The sequence below is a fragment of the Botryllus schlosseri genome, chromosome 10 (genome assembly GCF_051294905.1).
Source record: "Botryllus schlosseri isolate E-star chromosome 10, Bs_hap1, whole genome shotgun sequence".
In the NCBI taxonomy this organism is placed as follows: Eukaryota; Metazoa; Chordata; class Ascidiacea; order Stolidobranchia; family Styelidae; genus Botryllus; species Botryllus schlosseri.
Window position 1 is genome coordinate 867,609 of NC_137245.1, and position 20,478 is coordinate 888,086.

General features: G+C 40.5%; 3 protein-coding genes across 7 annotated transcripts in view; 2 read left to right on the forward strand and 1 right to left on the reverse strand.

Moving 5' to 3' along the window:
* LOC145448239 (intelectin-1a-like) overlaps positions 1–20,478 on the forward strand; it is a 152,323-nt gene that overhangs the window by 69,935 nt on the left and 61,910 nt on the right. The window lies entirely within an intron of this gene.
* Positions 1–20,478, forward strand: part of LOC145448234 (atlastin-1-like) — a 60,195-nt gene that overhangs the window by 15,419 nt on the left and 24,298 nt on the right. For both annotated transcript variants that reach the window (XM_080326594.1, XM_080326595.1), the window contains 4 exons: positions 10,857–10,916; positions 11,273–11,498; positions 19,073–19,257; positions 19,605–19,676. In XM_080326594.1, coding sequence (XP_080182720.1) covers positions 10,857–10,916; positions 11,273–11,498; positions 19,073–19,257; positions 19,605–19,676 — 543 coding nt within the window. The remainder of the gene's footprint in view (positions 1–10,856; positions 10,917–11,272; positions 11,499–19,072; positions 19,258–19,604; positions 19,677–20,478) is intronic.
* Positions 58–2,142, reverse strand: LOC145448589 (myb/SANT-like DNA-binding domain-containing protein 3). 4 transcript variants are annotated; one of them, XR_013917970.1, is made up of 5 exons: positions 1,199–2,142; positions 825–941; positions 545–756; positions 373–477; positions 58–225 (listed from the first exon to the last, which is right to left on the reverse strand). XR_013917970.1 is itself a non-coding variant. In XM_080327004.1 (3 exons), exons 1-3 carry the CDS (start codon positions 1,560–1,562, stop codon positions 656–658), a joined length of 582 nt encoding a protein of 193 aa, XP_080183130.1. In that variant the 5' UTR covers positions 1,563–2,142; the 3' UTR covers positions 66–655. The 4 variants fall into 4 exon arrangements, 1 of the variants encoding a protein (XP_080183130.1); XR_013917968.1 differs by having other exon boundaries at positions 373–756; XR_013917969.1 differs by having other exon boundaries at positions 66–477.

Consider the following 20,478-nt stretch of genomic DNA (forward strand, 5'->3'; position numbering starts at 1 on the left):
AAATATTTGCAAAGTTGGGCAAGGTTTGGGATGGTGGGCCTATTTTAAAGTCAACCAGTCACACATTGGCATATTTTTTTTTCAAGCGGTATAGTTCCTCTGCCATTTCCATCTTCTTCTCTTCATTACGACGTTGCAGTACAGCATTTTCCATTTGGAAGCGATATAGATCCATCCTCATTGAATGCTCCTTTGCATTCATTGCATGGATCTGACTGGACAAGCCTGTATTGAAATAGGCACATATGAAAGATCATGTATGACAACGTATATGCATGCAATGGGAAAATCCTTGTCTACTGTGGCATTCTATCAACACCGTTGAAAGCACCATAACCATTTGATTACGTGCAGGTAAAATTTGCAACAAACCTTCAAGTTTAGGATTATCCATCCACGGTCTTTTCCGCGCCTTCACAATTGGAGTAGACGCTGCTGCATGCGCGATGTTTTCACTATCATCACTAATAATGCTGCCTGAATAAACGATAGATTGAAAATGCTGAGGTTCATTAAAATTGAAATGTCTCTGCTGCACACACACCGAAATTGCTGCAATTATTGTTGGATGCTTCTGGCACATCACATCTGTTTGTGTCACTTTCTGTTAAAACAAACAAAGATCCTGTTAGAAGCTTTCGAATCTGTAACCTGCTTAGATCATAAGGATGTGGCAGTATCTTCGTCTGCTGTAACTATTCCAATTGCAACTAAAAGGCCTCTGCTCACCTATCGGTTCATCATCTGGTATTTGTGCTGCAAAACAATTGGTAAATATCAATGTAAATACTCATCACATACAAATATGTGAATTGAATACCCACTGAATAATATGTCAATAAGTTGATCCTGTTTATCGGGCTCATTACCGAATTCCGGTACTTTCTCTGCATCAAAGTCATATGGATTTTGCAGTGGTTCTATCTGTGACGGAATGATGCCTGGAAATGAACAGCAATATAACTTTGTGATATCGTTCTCTGGAAACACATCCCACACTTTCTAGATCTGTTCGGCTAGATCCGGAATAAAAATTTATGGGACGTAGTTATAGGTAAACTTTCACATCACCTGTCAGCTGTAGAATTTTTTGATTGATAATCTGTTGTAATTAACTCATGATATCTGTTCTCAACTATAGGCTCGATACAACCACTGTAGTACAGTAACAAACTAAACTATAAAATATGAATCTTACTAAGTATTTTCTTGGACATCTCGTCCAACTCAGGAGGTGGGGGTCCTCCTCCGGTTTTGAAAGCGCATTGCCTTTGTTTCGCGAAATCCTTTTTGGTCTTCTGCTTCAAATTACGCCACAGGTTTTGCAGCTGACGGTGTGTCCGCTTGCAGCCAGTTGTCCGAGAGTTGAAATTTTCAGCAATTTCAATCCAGCAGTTCTCTTTTTGCTTACTAGTCTTGCCATCTGTTGCTTTGCTCTCAATAATTTTAGAATAACTTTCAGCCAATTCTACTATCAAATGTTTTTCTAACTTTGAATAGTTTTCTCCTCGCTTCACAGCCATTTTAGAAACCTGTAGACTGAGCAATGGAATCATGATCATTACTCACATCAGTAATAGAGCAGTGTAACAGCACCAAATAAACCTAAGTCAAACATTATCAGGCACCGAAGACTGGATAAGAACCGGCTACCGATATTTACCGATTCCCGAAGAGAAAATCTATGTCACATCAAATGATTGATAGACATGGATGGACAAACTGGACATGGTTATCACTTTACCGGTACTAAACACCATCATCATTTTCCGGCAAGCAAATTATCATCATTTGCGCCATGCAAATGGTTAAATAGCTTTATTCCCATCGGTTCGCTCTGTGGAGAAATCCTGGCTAATGTACGACCCACAAAATAAAATAGCCCACTTCTCACTTGATCATGACAGCCATTCACTTTCTATATTGAAAACCATAGCATATAGCCAGCACTACAGGCTTCCGGGCTACCGATACTATACAGCAGTAGCTATACCCGCAAAGACTAATCAGGACCTTAATCTAGCTGCCGAGGTTGATTAAATTTTAACACTTGATTAACTTTAATTACAATCTGTGCAGTATAATTTCAGAAATTAACGTTACTAATCACTAGTTAGTGGCTAATCAGCATCCGTGCACCCGACCCTATATCAGTCAGTGGGAAGGCTGGCATTGCATGTTATCAGCTATTGCGCTGTACTCTGGTATGTAACTTTAAACTGCTACTCTGAGTGAGTCTTCCAGATGTGCATCAGTGAGGCGTGTTCTGTGCTTGTTTTTGATAAAGTTCATGTCCGAGAAGGCTGATTCACAACGATAAGTTGAACCAAACATGCTTGCAACCTTCATAGCTGCTGCGCACACACCACTGTACTTTTCCGTATCAACAAGGATTGGGGCATTGTTGAGTCAGAATGACCTTGGTAGGTATATGTTGCCAAAGAGTCTCGAAAGGATTTGATTGACAAGAGAATCCACTTGTCGAGCATTATACCGGGTAATGACAACTATTACAGAAAATGAGAAACACGGCTATCTGCTACCGAATAGTAATGCCATTTGCTCATGTGTCATTGTTCTGGATGTCCACTGTCCAGCTTCACCACCGACATTTCAAGAAGACCGTGGATAGCATTCCGCCATATGTCGCCTGTATAGGTTATGCTCAGTGCTCAGTCTTCGATATCTTGTGATTCGATTAGGCTACATGTTGGTATATTACTAGTTGTAATTGGGGATATCTGCTATCAGTGGCGGCTCGTGACAATATCGGGTGATGGGGCAAGGGCTGCAAGCGACTTTTTATCAAGATGACGTCACAATGGCGTTTTCCAACGTAAACAAGTAACTTAATGATGGTACGGTAACATGAATTTCCCGGCAACAGTGATTTTAACGTATGTGCCACGAGAGGTCCGCTGGTGAGCTGTGACTTGAAGTGTGGTAACTGCGTAAACGGCGTACGGAACAAAGATTCAACACGGTTCATGTTCGCATTAGACCTGACTAATTATCTGCAGAAATGGAAATGACTATAACTCGAGAGATAGCGTAAGCCTAATTGGAAAGGTCAACGAATTCGGACAGATACGCAATTGTTATCTCATAGATTGGGCCTGTCCTATTGAATCCAAAACATCATTGTAAAGGACTAAGAATAGCAGCCTCGGAAATTTGGTCTCGGTACAGCATAAGAGATTTTGGCCTTGAAACTGGAGACTGTAACTGTAACACGACACATACGTTTTTATTACTGTCTTATAGGTCTGCTGCGAAATCGCCTTTGAAAAATATATTACCGAATAAATACGTGGATGAAAGCCTTGAACTTGGTACACTATTACATGACATTATCGAGAAGTGGCCTCATGGCCCTTTTCGGTATGGTACACTATCTAAATTAATGCGAACAGACCAACACCGAATTTTGCGTAAAATTTACTGAGGAATAGGCTGATCAAGTGACGAGGGGTTGTACGCAAATGGCTTGAAGGCCACAATTTCACGGTGAAATTGACATTGGAGAATATACGATCAAAGTAAATATTTGAATGCAAACTGAGAATGATATCATCATCTCACTTAACGTTACCGCAGATACACCGGCTTTTGCGTGAAATCCGCAATGTGTTGTAGGCTAAAGTGTCAGATCGGAGCACATCTTTACCATACTCGAACTTGATAACGAAATTACTGCCCTAATCATTGAGTGGCAACCTTGAGACTTGGCACAGCGTTCGATACTAAAATCAAGACATACCGTGCAAAAGCTTATGACGGATCTAGGTAAGGAGCATCGTTAAAATCAATAGAGACCAATACCGGCTTTGCGTATAATCTGTTAGCGATAAATGACGAGTCAGCTCTCACTCGAATTAGGAAACGAAATTACCACTAACACAGTTCAGTGACAAACTTACGACTTGGTACAGCGTTCGATACTAACATTAAGACTTACCGTGCCAAATGTCATAACCGATCTCAGTATTGAACACCGTCAAAACCAATGGATACCAATACCGGCTTTTGAGTAAAATCTGTTTGCGATGCATGACGGATCAGCACACACTCAACTTCGGAAACGGAATTACTACCCTAAACTTTAAGTAGAAACCCTGAAACTTGGGGCAGTGTTAAATACCACCATCACGACATGACATAACAAGTTTCAAGAGTTTTCATGATGTGAAACCCCATTAAAATCGACCTATAGCAACAAAGGTCGACTAAACGCATATGACGGCAACAGAGTTCAGCTATAGATACGATTGTTACATCACACCTTAAGGGCACAGAGCTATCGTGCCCCGGTTGCTCGGTAATTTTATGAATAGGAGAGAGTAAATCACCGTTTCTTTATTGTGCGCGGTTTTGAGAGAATAGACAGTGAAAGCTTGTTATGAGCGCTACCGGGGCAAGCCCCGGCTAGGCATTCGCAAAGCGAAAACACAGAAGAGAATTCGATTTTCGCATAGACTTCGCTATATATGGGCATTTACAAGCGAAAGGACAAGAAGTATACGATTTTCGCTGTGATTTCGGTTTATATAGATAGGTGTGCGTCTATAAATGGTAAAGAATTGTTATTGAACAGAATTTTAGGTGGGGCAATGCCCCAGTTGCCCTATAGGACGAGCCGCCACTGTCTGCTATCATCATTTTAAGTGTTTATATATATGTATTGTCATTTCCAAGTCACATGTCATAGTGTGATTTAAACAACAATAGCTAAATCACCCAATTTATCTATTTAAAAGCTCACTGGTGATAATCTGACGAATATTGGCAAATGCTGCTATTCGATCTATTTTCAGAACAGGCTCGCGGGCACCACATCTGGTCCTCGCGGGCTACCTGGTGCCCGCGGGCACCGGGTTGGTGACCCCTGGTGTAGGGGGTGGGGTAGAGTGAGATTGTATGGGAGGTTAGAGTGGTCGGGATAGGTTGTGGGTGAATTAGTTGGGTTTTGTGGGTCGATAAATACGATACGGTTTATCTCGTTTTATCGGTGCGTACAGTGGGCTCGCTTAAATTTTTCGGTATATTTTTCTCCTTACATCGTTGATGCGTTGGTCAATATTTTGGGCGTCGAGTGCATTTTTCCATTCCCACACAAGGGTTTTCACGTTCATAAAGGCTTTTATTATGGTCGGAGCTTGCGGTCCGTCGTATACTTAGCGCATTATCTCGTCGGGTGTAGAGTCAATAGTCGTTTGCAGGTCGTTCTCGAGATCCTGCGTGATGTTCCTTGATCATTATCGCGGTACCCGAATATTGTCTCACTTCGTTCTTTGTGTTGAAGTAGATAATAAATCCGATGTCGGCTGCCCAGTTGCGTATATCCACATTATCAATTTTATGCGTTTCCTGAATCAGTAATATATCCGAATTCGATGTCTGTATATTGCTCCAGATCCGGTAATCTATTTGTTAATCCATTTACGTTAATCTATGCTAGCTTCAATAGGTTCGCCATTCATTCTGTTTTGGGAGTCTTGCGGGATTTTGGCTGTCTTCTTTTCTTTATTGTCTTGTTTATTCTTGTTATTATTCGTTTTTTATATTCGGGTGGTTGCTTGTGGCTTTTCTGGTCGTTACTCTGTTTCCGTTTTGCTGTTTCGCCGTGATATCACAGCTGGCGCTCGATTTTGGTCCTTTGTTGGCATTTGACGGCCTTTTAATGAGTAGCTTTTGGGCCGTCTGTGTTTCATGTGATTTGTCTGATTCGCGTTTTTCCTCGTTGGCCTGAGGCTGTACGGACTGTTCCTGTGTTGTGTCTTCATTCTCGAATGCAGCGTCCGGTGACGTGTAAGATTTCGTCATCACTGGGCTCTTCGGCGCTGTTTGATTTCTGTTCGTGTCCTCATTCTGACTCGTATTCAGGTCAGCTGGTTTTTCCGTTGTTATCTTCGTCGATTCCTTCGCTTCGTCGGTTATTCTCTCGCCAGTATGGGGTTCGTTTGAGTTTTCACTCACAACTTCATCTGCGGTTTGATCATTGATTCCCTCAGCCTTTTCGATTTCAGCCTCGGGTTCGCTTTGTCTTCTGCTACGTTTTGCTTTGCATTCTTCTGCGCTATATGGCCAAACCGGCCGCAATTCGTGCATTCCAATTTTTCGGCTTGGCAATCTCTGACCATATGACCCGTCCCCTTACAGTTGTAGCATCGCTTTTGATATGGATCTGCAGCAGTCTTGATCCAGCATCTCAAACCATCAATCATCATACTTTTTGGCATATCCGCTTTACTGAAATCTTCCATCCAGACGTTAGTGAAGCCGTTGTAACAGTTAGTATTCTTGTAGTATACTCTTGTCTGATTGACAACCGTTCCGAAACCATATTCGTTCAGTTGTTTAACTGCCGTGTCCTTTTTAGTTTGACCATAAGATGTGTTGCTGAACGCCTTGGTAGCTCTATGGTTATCTTGTTAAACCTTGCTTGCGTAGGGTTTAGGCTTAGCTGCTGTAGCAATTCGTCTTTTAGCTTCCTTCCACTATTCTCTTCCTTCGTTGTGATTACGAATGTTCCGGCTTTCAGTTTATGTATTCCTTCATTGTATTCATGGTACGTTGCAGTGATGGTATAGGTTTTCAGCTCTTTTAGTATGATGTCAAGGTTGTCTTCTCCGCTCACAAAGTAAGACCCACATCTCGTATTCTTGTAGATAGGTGTTTCTTGCTTGGTTTTCTTGTTTGTTGTTGTATTCTTTGATTTCGACGTCACTGTTGTAAATGATGGCTGTGTAGCATTTCCTTCTGCTTCACTAGCGTTGCAGGTCGTCAGGGCCGTCGCCATTATCAATCTTTTACCTTTCTTTTACCATGATATCCCCCTCTCCTGCAACTCTAATATCCCCCTTCCCCAACACTACACTTGGGATACCCCAACCCGCATCCAACCCTCCCCAAATCTAATATCTTCATCTCCCCAGCCCGAATATCCTCCTTGGGATACCCTAACCCACACCCAACCCTAATATCCCTCCTCCCCTTCTCCAACCATAATACCGCCCTCCCCAACCCTAATCTTGGGATACCCTAACCTAGTGTTACCATATTTTTGTGAAGCAAATTCCGGACACTCTTTAGCGCCCACTAGCGGATTTTAAAATGAGGTGTGTAACACCTTGACCGTCAATATGACGTCACACTAGCAAAGCATTGCCCATCGACTGTATACACTATATAGCGGGGGTGGGCAAACTTTTGAGCTCGCGGGCCGCATTCAACATCTAAATTCATTTGCGGGCCGCATTATATAAAATTGAGATTATATAGTGAGGACATGGAGATTATATATGTTCTTATTTAAAACAAAACAAACATTGCTTTGATGATATCGTACACACGTCAGAAACATGGCGAGATTTCATTGGCTGGTCGACCTCAATAACCAATTTGTCAAAACAATAAAAATGAAAATCGGTTGTCCCGATTCTTAGAACATGATTGAAATTTAAATCTATGAGCAGCTATCTGTTAATAGATTTACTAATTCCACTTTTGGTTCAGTTCCAGGACACACAATACTCACAGCATCATGACCATGTTAGCTTCAAACACCCATCTACGATGTGTGGATAAAATATAAATACCCCAATTCTACGCATACAGAGAACGAATCTACCTAAGACACGCGTAAACCGTTTGTATAAGCACATCACTGAAATAATTAAAACTGAAGTGGCCAATACGAAATCCCACTCGTTATCCGAGTTACATCAATCTCGTTTAGGATTTCTGTGATGTTTAGTAGGCCTATATATAGTTGAAACCTTTCAAATTGCGTGGGCCTTGAGATCGGGCTGTCGCGCCAGAAATTAAACATAAAGTAAGGAAGTATTTACCTTAAAACAGTGGCTCTCAAAATTTTTGAGACACGCCCGCCTTATGATGGTGAAAAATTTCGCGCCACCCTTATCGTCATATCACAAAACGCAACTATAGGGTGCTAGCAAACCTAACAGATAGTTATGGCACGGAAGGTTACGAATGTGGATCAGGAATTTTTCAATATGAAATTTAGACTAAATGCACGGCAACAATCATGACGTGAACGAGAATCGCGCGGAACGCGAAAATTTTTTTCAGTGGAGGGGGCGCATCCCAGTTTTAGAACCACTGTCTTCAAATTATCATGGTGAAATATACCAAGTGAAAGTTTATTGAAGTCCCTGCATTAATTCGATTTTTAGTACGGATTTTATCAATATTTTTAAAAAGTTTCTTTAGACTCTCGCGGGCCGCACAGAACGGTGTGACGGGCCGCATGCGGCCCGCGGGCCGTAGTTTGCCCACCCCTGCTATACAGGAACGGGGTGGAACATAGGTCATGAATTGGGCCATCTGTAAAGTGAGCTCTGGTGATTGCTACTTACTAGGGTCTGCAATAGATTCCTCCACGGGCCGAATGAAATCATCTTTCGGGCCGTGTCTGGCCTGTCAGGACTGTGTTTTACAGCCCTGTTTGTGAGGTCGGTGCGGCTATCTGTTTATGTGTTTTAATCAGACCGAAACAACATTCCCCCCCCCATTCCGCCCGAAAAAGCACTGATCTTGGCCCATCTTAGGGCAGTCGATGTAACTTGTTGGGCACTTACTATATGCATTTGGCTGTTAAATTTTATGTATGAATTCTGTCAATAATATTGATTCTTCCATATATTAGGCTACTATAAAATGCACCAGCAGGTTGCACATCCGGTGATTTCCAACCTTTTATGGTCGCGATCTCATTTCCTACTTGAAAAGGTACCGTGGCAAAGCTCAAAACCCCATAAGCTGATATCAAAAAAAATACGCTTGCCCAAACTTACTCAGGTCCTAGGAAGCTGATTACATCCAACATCATCGCGATCCCCAGATAAAGGCGAACGACCCTAAGATTTGGAACCACTGCATGTGCTTGAAGCATCCAATCGGCTTTAAACAAGTCTAGGAATATACCGTTACCTTATAATTGCGATTACAATCCGACTTATTTCAGTAAATGATGGTTATTTATATTTATTTTGATTGCATTTTTGGTGAGGGTGGTGCCTGATGCCCATACTAATATCATTAAACGTTGCATTAACTCGCGCGCAGCGCGAAAATCAATTTTGAATAGCATAAATCTGCTTGAAAATAATATTGTTTATGTTGATTTACGAAAAACTTTTGAGCGTGCTTCAAGCCTTTAAAATTCCGGACATTTAGGCATATTTTAGAAATTCCTCCCGGACGCAGATTTTTCAGTGAAATTCCGGACATGTCCGGGAAATTCCGAACGTATGGCAACCCTACCCTAACCCCCATCAAACACTAATATCCGTCTCTCCAAAGGCAAAAAACAATTTATTTTGACGTTTATAAAATTTTGCCGTGTTCATGGGAGACACTTGTTGGTGACATGGGAAACACTGTTTCGATCTGGGGCGTATATCGAAGAAGCGCCGAGGGCGGTGGGTAGCCTAAATGATAACTTGCATAGCAAATCGGCTTTTGCAGTGGGTAGCAGATGAAGTGACTCAGGACCTATAATATCGATGGAATATAGGACAACGATTTATATGGCGTAGCACCCTAGTATGCCTACTGCAGGCCAAAATTATGTAGAACAACCTCAAATACTTCCTTGTGTGCGCGACTACGTAGCACTTGATACTCATCTAATATGCTGAAAACAAATTTTCAGTGAGGATAGATGAAGAAAATCGAACGAGCGAAAATATTGCCAACGTGCCAAACTTGAAATTATGGCGCCCACCAACGTAATGTGTCAATATTCCAAAATTTGGCCGCGATCTGCGCCAATTGACAACACTGGATACTCTGCTACGACACACTAATTAGCAGTTTCAACAGAATGTGTTCGTGCTTGCTGGCTCACGCAGAAACAGCTGGTATTTGATTATGATGTGATAACTGCTGTATATCCATTGAGGATAAACATACACCAACAGCCCGATGGTGCGAGGTTGAGAGAGTTCGTAAACAAGTGAAATTGGTGTGATATGAGGCAAATTTACCTGACTTGAATTCCTTTTCACGTATTGCATGCTGGAATGGGTCAAGTATTAAGCCCCTTTTCTAACAATATCGATCTCACATAAATTGAACAATAATTGAGCAATAAACCAAGCATGAAATGAATCATATTTGACTGACAGTTCCAACGTTTTTGCCCCCCCCCCATCGCCCTTCGTTATTTTTGTCCCCCTAGATCGCCAAATCGCCCCCTGGGAGGCGATATCGCCCACGTTGGGAACCACTGAGTTAGAAGAAGAAATAATGAGGTCGTATTCGAATCTAAATAAACTGTCTTGTATAGTTGGGGTTGCATTTAAAAAAAAATATTTAAAAGTAACATGTTTAAAACACGTTTTTAAGCCATGACGTCACGGATATTCAATTATGACATCATAGTGGATTGACATTGACAATTGAAAATATAGGGTAAATATATAGCCAGGGCATGGTATGGTGTGGAATGAAATTTCGGTATGGAATATAGAAAAGTGCAACTATGGTATGGTATGGAAATTTCCCAAGTATGGTATGGAATGTTTTTTCCATACTTCCATACTTTGACAGTTTTTCCAGAACCATGATAATAATCCTATTTTCGATTTTTTTTAAATTGATTAAATACCACAGAAAATCGCTCACAGTCTATGTTCATATCCCACCCATCCCGGTATACATCTATTCGAAGACAACAAAGTTGCGCGACGCGCATATGAATATAATAATATTATTGATAATAATTCCAATCTAGATATCATAAACACGACTGATATTCGACCGCAGTCGCGTTACAAATTGCATTTCGCTATTCATACATTCATCAATTCATTTCTTGTTCATATCAGCTCTTCACGGGATATGCACGAGCAGTCAAAGAACCCAATTCTACCCAAAAACCGTTTCAAGTGAGTTGTTTCTATATCTTAGCAGTGGTTCTCAAACTAGGCGCACGAAGCAAAGACGAATATTTCGGAAGTGAAGTTGGATAATTGATCTTTTGTTATGTTTATTTAGTCAACACATCAATACCACCCGAAAAACTTTAAAAAATGCAAATATATACGTATGAAACTGCTCCTTTTCAGGATCTGTAAAATGTGTCCAGAAAAGTATGATATCCACTGCTCTAAAGCTTTCAGATAAAGTATAAAGCGTGTAGATTAGGAATGTTTTGACATTGTACACATTTGCATAGCGGATTAGTACGCAATCATCATAGCATATTTAAATAGTGCGTAAGAAGCAGCTAAATTTGTTTAAGGCACTATCATTCCTCGTTCGAGATTGGCGTCACAGTTCTGAACTTTATTTCGGAATGCATGGTGGAAGGAAATATTTGGATGAGGTGCTGGCGAATCGCAACGCAGTATCGAATTCGGTGAGGAGCTATTTGCGGGAGAGCTTCGAAACGACTGATTGTTGCCTCTTGCCATATCCTGGAGATAAAGTAGCGGAGACAGATTCATCACGTTGTATAAAACTAGTCGGTAAGGTACAAGCATCTTGTTGGATGGTTAACACGACTATAGGGCTGGGCACAATGATTCGAGTACTCGAATCTGAATCGAGTATTAATTGTAATGATTCGAGTCGAGTAGTAAAAGACGATTTTTTCGAGTATTGAAATTTTACGCTCCTCGGCACTGGAAGTTAATTTTTCAACGAGAATAATAGTTTCGACAGTAATTTCACTATTGAAGCCTTGAAACCTTGATTGGCGGTATCGTAGCATACGAAACATAGAGTACAAAGCTACGAACGTTACTGGAACTAGCACATTTTCGAAGTCATGATCGTCCCACAACATTGTCACCAAGTCCAATAAAATCGGTATGGTCGAAAAAATACCAAAGTATCTTTAATATGATGGATAACAGGCATTTTATTCTTTGTGGAGGCATAAATGGTACATATTTGAACTTTAACATATCACGTTCCGCTATGACGTCATAATGAGTGATACTCGATTACTCGACTCGACTCGAAGCATATTACGTGATTCAGAATCGAATCACTCAGTTACTCGATTTTGCCCAGCCCTAAACACGACCGTGATATATGCCAGCACTTTCGTCTATCACAGGGGCGGGCAACATTCAAATTTCAAATTTCGTAGGGGACGCGGCCGCATGAATTCAATATCGAGATTAATTTGGCCACACAGTTGAACAACGACGCTATCCCGTCACTTACTTAACCCTATTGAATGGATATCTTGGTAAATTAGGGGTACCGGGTTTATCGAACGCCTTGAACTCTTAATTAAGGATTTCACAGTGTGTCTATTAAACAGAGAGAAGCAGACATGGATGTGCCTGTATGACAATGCTGTTCTCAAATCCACATTGTCTCCGTCATTATTGGCGAGAAATGGCTTTGAAGTGACATTGCTGTCATTAAAATACATTCATTAAATACGATTTATTCCTTGTATATGTGGATAAATGTGCGAATAACGTATCGATTCAGCAATCCGGCCCGCCAAGTACTCAATATTCCTAAATCCGGCCCGCCGACTGGAGAAGTTGCCCGCCCCTGGTCTATCATGTTAGTTGAAATTGCGGTAACATATCTCAAGAACACTGTAGGAAGTTGAAAGACCGCACTAGCATTGCTTACTGGGCCAGAGCTACATATAATCTATTAAATTTAGATATCCTTCACTTGTTTGTAAGTATAGTCCAAACATTATGAGTATAGTTAAGCTGAATACTGATTTCATCACAACATCAGTTGCAAAATTACTTTGAATATAACTCGCGTGCCATCAAAAGTAATCACATAGCGCTCATTTTGATTTGATGAAATAGCGATGAATGAATCCACGGTGTTGAAAATTTGTGACCTTCATACCAAATAAAAACTGGGTTTCTAAATTACTAATCCATATCTTTCTTCGACCTAGGTAGAATTTGTCATGACCTCGCATCAATTGACGTCATGAAAGAAGGTAGCAATAAATCCTAGAATGCAGGGTTGTAATGACTGGAGTCAGGACTCGACACGGATCGGGATTTTTTTATGACTCGACTTGTCCCGAGCCATTTTTTCAAAATATGGAAAATAGCTATACCTGATTTGAATCAATCCGTGTATTGAATCGACTTGTAGCCTACTCAAGTCATCGCGCATGACTCGAACCAAGTCATATGACCCAAGACTTGACGATCAAGAAAGAGATTTCATTGCAATTTCGACAATAGTAAAGTCACCACATTATTGGTATTTCGTCTATCAATAGGCCTACTGGTATTTGAAAATGCTACCAGAAACTGGCAAAGTCGAGAGGAATTGGTAGGAACGCGAAGCATTCACTATCATCCAGCAGAGTCGTAAAAGTTGGTCTTCACGAGAATTTAACCGAAAATTGAAATCTCAACCCAATTAATCGGACTCGACCCGTCGCCCCCAGACTTGGGCTGGACTAGAGAAAAAAAACTATAAAAGTGGATAGACCTTGTGACTTGGTTACAAATTACAACCCTGCTGGAGTGAAATAAATTTAAACCGCCTGTCAGATCACAGCATCGAAAACACGTGTTCTGACTCTTAGATAGGCTTTATTATAGCTTTCAATACAACATCCATTGTAGCAGAATATTTATTAAACTCGAAGACTTTTCGGGTGCCTCTTTTCAAGAGTTAACGGCACACTAAAGGGACTTAAACAGATTTAAAAGCAAAACCAAAAAGGCGAAGTATGACGCAACAATCAAAATCACAGACCATGAAATTCGCATTGTACCAATGGCAACAATAACAAACTATGAAGTGTGATTTCCAGTAAACTCGGCCCAAGGTAAATTCGGCCCGTCGAATTCGGCCCTCGGTCACTTCGGCCGTCGGTGAATTCGGCCGTCGGTAAATTCGGCTCTCGGTAAATTCGGCCCTCGGTAAATTCGGCCAGGGCCAGAGTAACAATAACAGTTACAATACCATTACCTAACCTGAACCCTAACCCTAATCCTAACCTAACTCTAACCCTAACCTTACCCTAATCCTAACCTAACCCTAATCCTAACCTAACCCTAATCTTAACCTAACCCTAATCCTAATCCTAATCCTAACCCTAACCTAACCCTAATCCTAACCCTGACGCTAATCCTAACCCTAAACCTAACCCCTAACCTCCAAATCACTTGATAATATACCGATAATATACCGATGGAATTCGGTTGTCGGTAAAGTCGGCCACGTAAACATCGGCATATGTATATATTTATACGCATACCCTGTTCTCCAAATCACCTGATAATAATATAATTATGAAATTAATTCACATTAATAGTTGGTAATACATTTTTATAAAAAATTCTCCGAGGGCAGAATTGACCGAGTGACCGGTGAATTCGGCCGTCGGTAAATTCGGTCCCCGTGAATATCCGCGCTATCCCCCGTGATTACGCGATCTACGCATACCCTGACATCCAAATCACTTAATAATAGTATAATTATGTAATTAATTCATGTTAACGGTTGGTAATACATTTTAATACAATATTCTCGGTGGGCCGAATTTACTAATGTCATGGCCGAATTTGCCTGGGCCGAATTTACTTTAGGGCGAGTTTACTGGCAACCATGAAGTATACGGACATACGGTACTATAGTAGCAGCGCAATTTGTAAATAAACAGTTACACGCACGGAACAACACGCACTAATGAGAAATTTGTAGGTTATAGAGGAAATTTTTTTGTCTGCATAAAATAGGTTTGCTCAACTGAATAATAGTAGACTCCAACACTTTTAAATGAAACAAAGACCTACCACGCGCAATGACAGTGAACATATTGTCATCATAGTGCTGTGCGCAGGCAAGGTTTTCACTCAGATGCTGACCGATTGACGAAGCATATGCTTGGTAATCGTCATAGCAGTCTGTTTTTGCAGCCAATTTGCACTGACGTGCGAGCTCCGTGCGATCATTTGCTCATGTTTTTGACCGAATCAATTTTGGGATATGCTGCTTAATACGCTCAAACAATCTTTGAGATGTACGTCCTACATACCTACTATCACAGCATCAAAGGCAGGAAGTACATCTTTTCGAGAGTTGGGTTACAATTTACCGTGGAAAAAGAAATTGATTCGACCCTTGCCTTTTTAGACGTGTTAGTAGAGAGATCAGGACAAACTTTTTTAACGTCGGTGTACAGGAAACCTACCTTCACTGGCCATTATATCCGTTGCGATTCATTTTGCCCGAAGCGGCGTAAATTAAACCTCATTTCATCTGTCGTTAATCGCGCCTTGCGCCTCTGCTCACCGGAAAAACTGACACGCGAATTGGATGATATCCACTTGATTCTCTTCAAAAATGGCTATCCGGACCACATATTAAAATGCTCCATCTCTAGGGTATTGAAAAAAATCGGATACGGCGCCAAAATATGTCCAGAAAAATGCCCGGCATTTTTACACCTACCTTGGCTAGGTAACGTGTCTAGCCGTTTTGAAAAGCTCATTAAATCGGCTGTTCACCGTTTCTATTACAGCGTTAACACCCATGTAGTGTACGCGACAAAACCCTTGTTACCCAACTCTCGAAAAGATGTACTTCCTGCCTTGGATGCAAGTAATGTTATTTACCAATACAAGTGCCACTGTGATAGTAGGTATGTAGGACGTACATCTCAAAGATTGTTTGAGCGTATTAAACAGCATATCCCAAAATTGATTCGGTCAAAAACATGCGCAAATGATCGCACGGAGCTCGCACGTCAGTACAAATTGGCTGCAAAAACAGACTGCTATGACGATTACCAAGCATATGCTTCGTCAATCGGTCAGCATCTGAGTGAAAACCTTGCCTGCGCACAGCACGATGATGACAATATGTTCACTGTCATTGCGCGTGGTAGGTCTTTGCTTCATTTAAAAGTGTTGGAGTCTACTATTATTCAGTTGAGCAAACCTATTTTATGCAGACAAAAGATTTCCTCTATAACCTACAAATTTCTCATTAGTGCGTGTTGTTCCGTGCGTGTAACTGTTTATATACAAATTGCGCTGCTACTATAGTACCGGGTTGCCAGTAAACTCGCCCCAGGCAAATTCGGCCATTACATCAGTAAATTCGGCCCACCGAGAATATTGTATTAAAATGTATTACCAACCGTTAACATGAATTAAATACATAGTTATACTATTATTAAGTGATTTGGATGTCAGGGTGTGCGTGGATCGCGTAATCACGGCAGATAGCGCGGATTTTCACGGGGACCGAATTCACCGACGGCCGAATTCACCGGTCAATTCACTGGTTACTCGGTCAATTCTGCCCTCGGAGAATTTTTTTATAAAAATGTATTACCAATTATTAATGTGAATTAATTTCATAATTATATTATTATCAAGTGATTTGGAGAACAGGGTATGCGTATAAATATATATATGTATATATATATGCCGATGTTTACGGGGCCGAATTTACCGACAGCCGAATTCAATCGGTATATTCGGCCCTCGCAGAACATTGTGTGAAATTGTATTACGAACTAATAATGTGTATTATATTACATAATTATAATATTATCAAGTGATTTGGAGGTTAGGGGTTAGGTTTAGGGATAGGATTAGCGTTAGGGTTAGGATTAGGGTTAGGTTAGGGTTAGGTTAGGATTAGGGTTAGGTTAGGATTAGGGTTAGGATTAGGGTTAGGATTAGGGTTAGGTTAGGATTAGGGTTAGGATTAGGGTTAGATTAGGATTAGGGTTAGTTTAGGTTAGGATTAGGGTTAGGTTAGGATTAGGGTTAGGATTAGGGTTAGGTTAGGATTAGGGTTAGGTTAGGATTAGGGTTAGGATTAGGGTAAGGGTTAAGGTTAGATAATGGTTAAGGTTAGATAATGGTATTGTAACTGTTATTGTTACTCTGGCCCTGGCCGAATTTACCGAGGGCCGAATTCACCGAGGGCCGAATTCACCGACGGTAGAAGTGACCGAGGGCCGAATTCGACGGGCCGCATTTATCTTGGGCCGAGTTTACTGGCAATCATAGTACCGTATGTCCGTATACTTCATAGTTTGTTATTGTTGCCATTGGTACAATGCGAATTTCATGGTCTGTGATTTTGATTGTTGCGTCATACTTTGCCTTTTTGGTTTTGCTTTTAAATCTGTTTAAATCCCTTTAGTGTGCCGTTAACTTTTGAAAAGAGGCACCCGAAAAGTCTTCGAGTTTAATAAATATTCTGCTACAATGGATGTTGTATTGAAAGCTATATTCAAGCTCTGTACCACGAATCAGCTATATAGGCTTTATTGCACTTACTCTGTAACAAAACACAAATGACACACACAGTACGAACCGTTCAATTACCACCACGCATGATGCCAAGACCCAACGACTCAAACAACTGACAACGGATGACGTACTCATAGCAATAGGCCTACAATAAAAGGGCGACCTCAATCAACTAATAAGGGGTAGTAAGCAATAGTACTACATGTAGTACAAATATACTCACGATAGTGACACCATAGTGTCCTATATGGTGTCGACACAGGCAAATGTCACGCCTCAGTGAAATTGTATCACGTCACAATTTCCATTTGGCTACAGGCAATTTGACGGTCATTTTTGACCGGCTTGTCGAGCATTAAATTTAGTACAACAGGTATCGATCGAAAGCTGACTCACTGATTACGAAAATATAAATTTTATTCCACTCGTGGCCCTGGAACTCCCACAATCAACCTCGAATCTTTCATTGTTATTGAGATTGGAATTGGGACGCAACAATATGCTGTCTGGCGAAACGAGAGAGTAGCTGAAGAGAAAAATAGCCAGACAACATTGTTCAGCATTGTTGCGTCCCAATGCCAATCTCCATAACAATGAAAAATTCGAGGCTGATTGTGGGAGCTCCAGGGCCACGAGTGCAATCAGTGCAGAGTCAGCTTTCGATTGATACCCGTTTTACCAAATTTAATGCTCGACAAGCCGGTCAAAAATGACCGTCAAATTGCCTGTAGCCAAATGGAAATTGTGACGTGATACAATTTCACTGAGGCGTGAGATTTGCCTGTGTCGACTGTCGACACATATAGGACACTATGGTGATACTGCTGTGATGTCGTGGTCAATCCACTGCATTGCTGCAATATGGAGCGATATTGGTATAGTCGGAAAACACTAAATTTAACTTTAATATCGCGCGAAAGTGAATATAATTTCTTTGTGGAAGCATTCCCACTTGTAGAAGCGGAGTCATTTGAATTTTTCGTTGATAAATCTCGTATTATCCTTGATTGGTGGATAATCTCTTGATTATCAACGAAAAACTCAAATAACTCCGCTTCTACAAGTGGGAACAGAGTCAAATTTGTTTTGCATGGTCTCTGAAGACAGCTCAACAATTTCACAGGGTTGACAGAAAAAGTTGATTTTTTTTTTATTTTCGCGTATAAAAATTAAAATTTTTAATTGGATCTGCGGAGCCTTATACTTATTAGAATTGAACCAAATTTGGTGTGCAGCGTTGTTTAGGGTAACGTGACAATTTAATGACTGAATACCTGGAATCCAGAAAAAAAAGTTATTTTTGAACAGCCCTACTGGACACCGATAAGGAATAAGCCTTTTATATTATCGTCTGCATGTTTCTGGCAACGGCAAAGCTTGATCTATTCGTCGTCTCACATTCAATTAGTGTGCGAAGTCATGTAGTGAGATTCAGTAATAAACTTGTTCAAAGAACGAAACTAGGGTTTTGTTGGCTTGACAGTTAAGTCATTTTGACTGTATATGTATAGCTCCATAGCCTAGTCGAAATTCCAATTCAGTGTCCTCCAGTTCCGATGTGGTTATTTTGCAAGTGATGCAGTCGGTACTAAAAACAAATATTCGTCGGCCTCATCGGAATGTGGTGTCTGTGTAATACCAGTGGTAGGACGTCTCAGATCCATCGTTATATAATGACCTTGGAGGATGTCATTATTTCTTTAAATCACAACAATGTCGCGTGGTCCGATAACCTTCCTTGTAATTGACTCTTGAACTCCATATATTGACATATGCACCGAATATGTAAATAAATATTTGTCGTCAATTTACAGACGTTGAAAAAAACTTTCTTGAGACTACGATGGAATTCGCTGATCAAATATTAAATCCAAAAAATCTGGTGGTAAAATGTATCAACGGTCAACCGATTCACACGAATGCAATTATGACACTACTGGAAGGCAGCATGGAAAACCTTAGCAGCGGAAATCTTCCAACTGTAGATAGCATGATGGAGGTAACAGAGCATTATGGATAGTTATGTGCCTGCACAAACGTCACTGCACGGTGAACGCGCATTATATTATGTTCATTTTCCATCGCCACATTTCAATATCATCCTCGAGGAATAATAATTCGAGCTTTAATATTGTGCGTGTTTTGTCGCCTGGTATAAAGTAGAGCTCAGATGATGCTCGGACATGGTTTCAAACACCGTAAACATTCTGACAGTTATATGTAATAGTTAGTTGCGTTTAATTGACTTCTGGAGTGAAGCAGCCTGTTGTTATTTCGTATTTCAATATACAATTTCTATTGTGCTATGCCGCTGAATTACAGATTAACAACGACATATTGTTTCAGTCTATCGCGAAAGCACAAAATCTGGAAGCGCAGCAGAAGAGTGTCGAGAAATTTCAAAAAAGCTTTTCTGACGTATGGTATACTTTGGTCTACTGTGTAGTGTAGTCACCGATTCTCAGCAGTGACGCGAAACTTTTTGGGTTTCAGGAATAGAACTATAAATATTTAAACCACGACCATTACACGAAATGTTGAGTTAGTGGAAAATAGGGGGTCAAAGAAAGTCTTTGATTGGCTTGTAATGAATCAACTAATAAACTGGAAATCCTTTTGAAAATCATACGAGCATTATCTTGAATTCAGTTTTCTCTGCAACGTTACTTACGATAATTTGCTGCTAACAACTTTGGGTGCTATTTAATGTATATGGAAGCTATAAATTGATCACTCTCATTGATTTACGAAACGAGCAGGTTTTTAAACGCTCTTTACATGACACAACTGATGAGTTTCAACTCTCTGATTTCAAATGCTAACTAACGTTAGGTGCAATAGCAATGGAAAATATATATCCATTAGCATGAGTATTACACGACATCCGCTTTTCATTTTTTTTGTGTGATGGATTGATTGCTCGTAACAAGTATAGCGTTGTTGTAATTATGATAAAAAATGCGATGGCTGAATCCCATCATCTTCGAACAAAAAAGTGCTCGTCAGCTGAACTGTGATCATCAGATGAAACGACTAAATTTTCCGACAAAGAATTACAAACGGAACATTGCTGATAAAAATTACCATAAAGTATAATTACTGTCACGTGTGAGCTAGACCATTGCGTACTTCAAAAATAAGTCCGCGTGAGCTATTTAGATCTCAAAAATCATTGTAACTGATAAATAGGGCGATTTTTATAGACCTAAAAATAGAATGT

Bases quoted from the DNA above. Each gene is read 5' to 3' on its own strand.
- LOC145448589 (XM_080327004.1), bottom strand. From the start codon at position 1,562: ATGATCATGATTCCATTGCTCAGTCTACAGGTTTCTAAAATGGCTGTG. The intron at 942-1,198 runs GTAAGATTCATA...GTTCATTTCCAG, and splicing joins GATGTCCAAGAAAATACTTA to GCATCATTCCGTCACAGATA. The intron at 757-824 runs GTGGGTATTCAA...ATTGTTTTGCAG, and splicing joins ACTTATTGACATATTATTCA to CACAAATACCAGATGATGAA.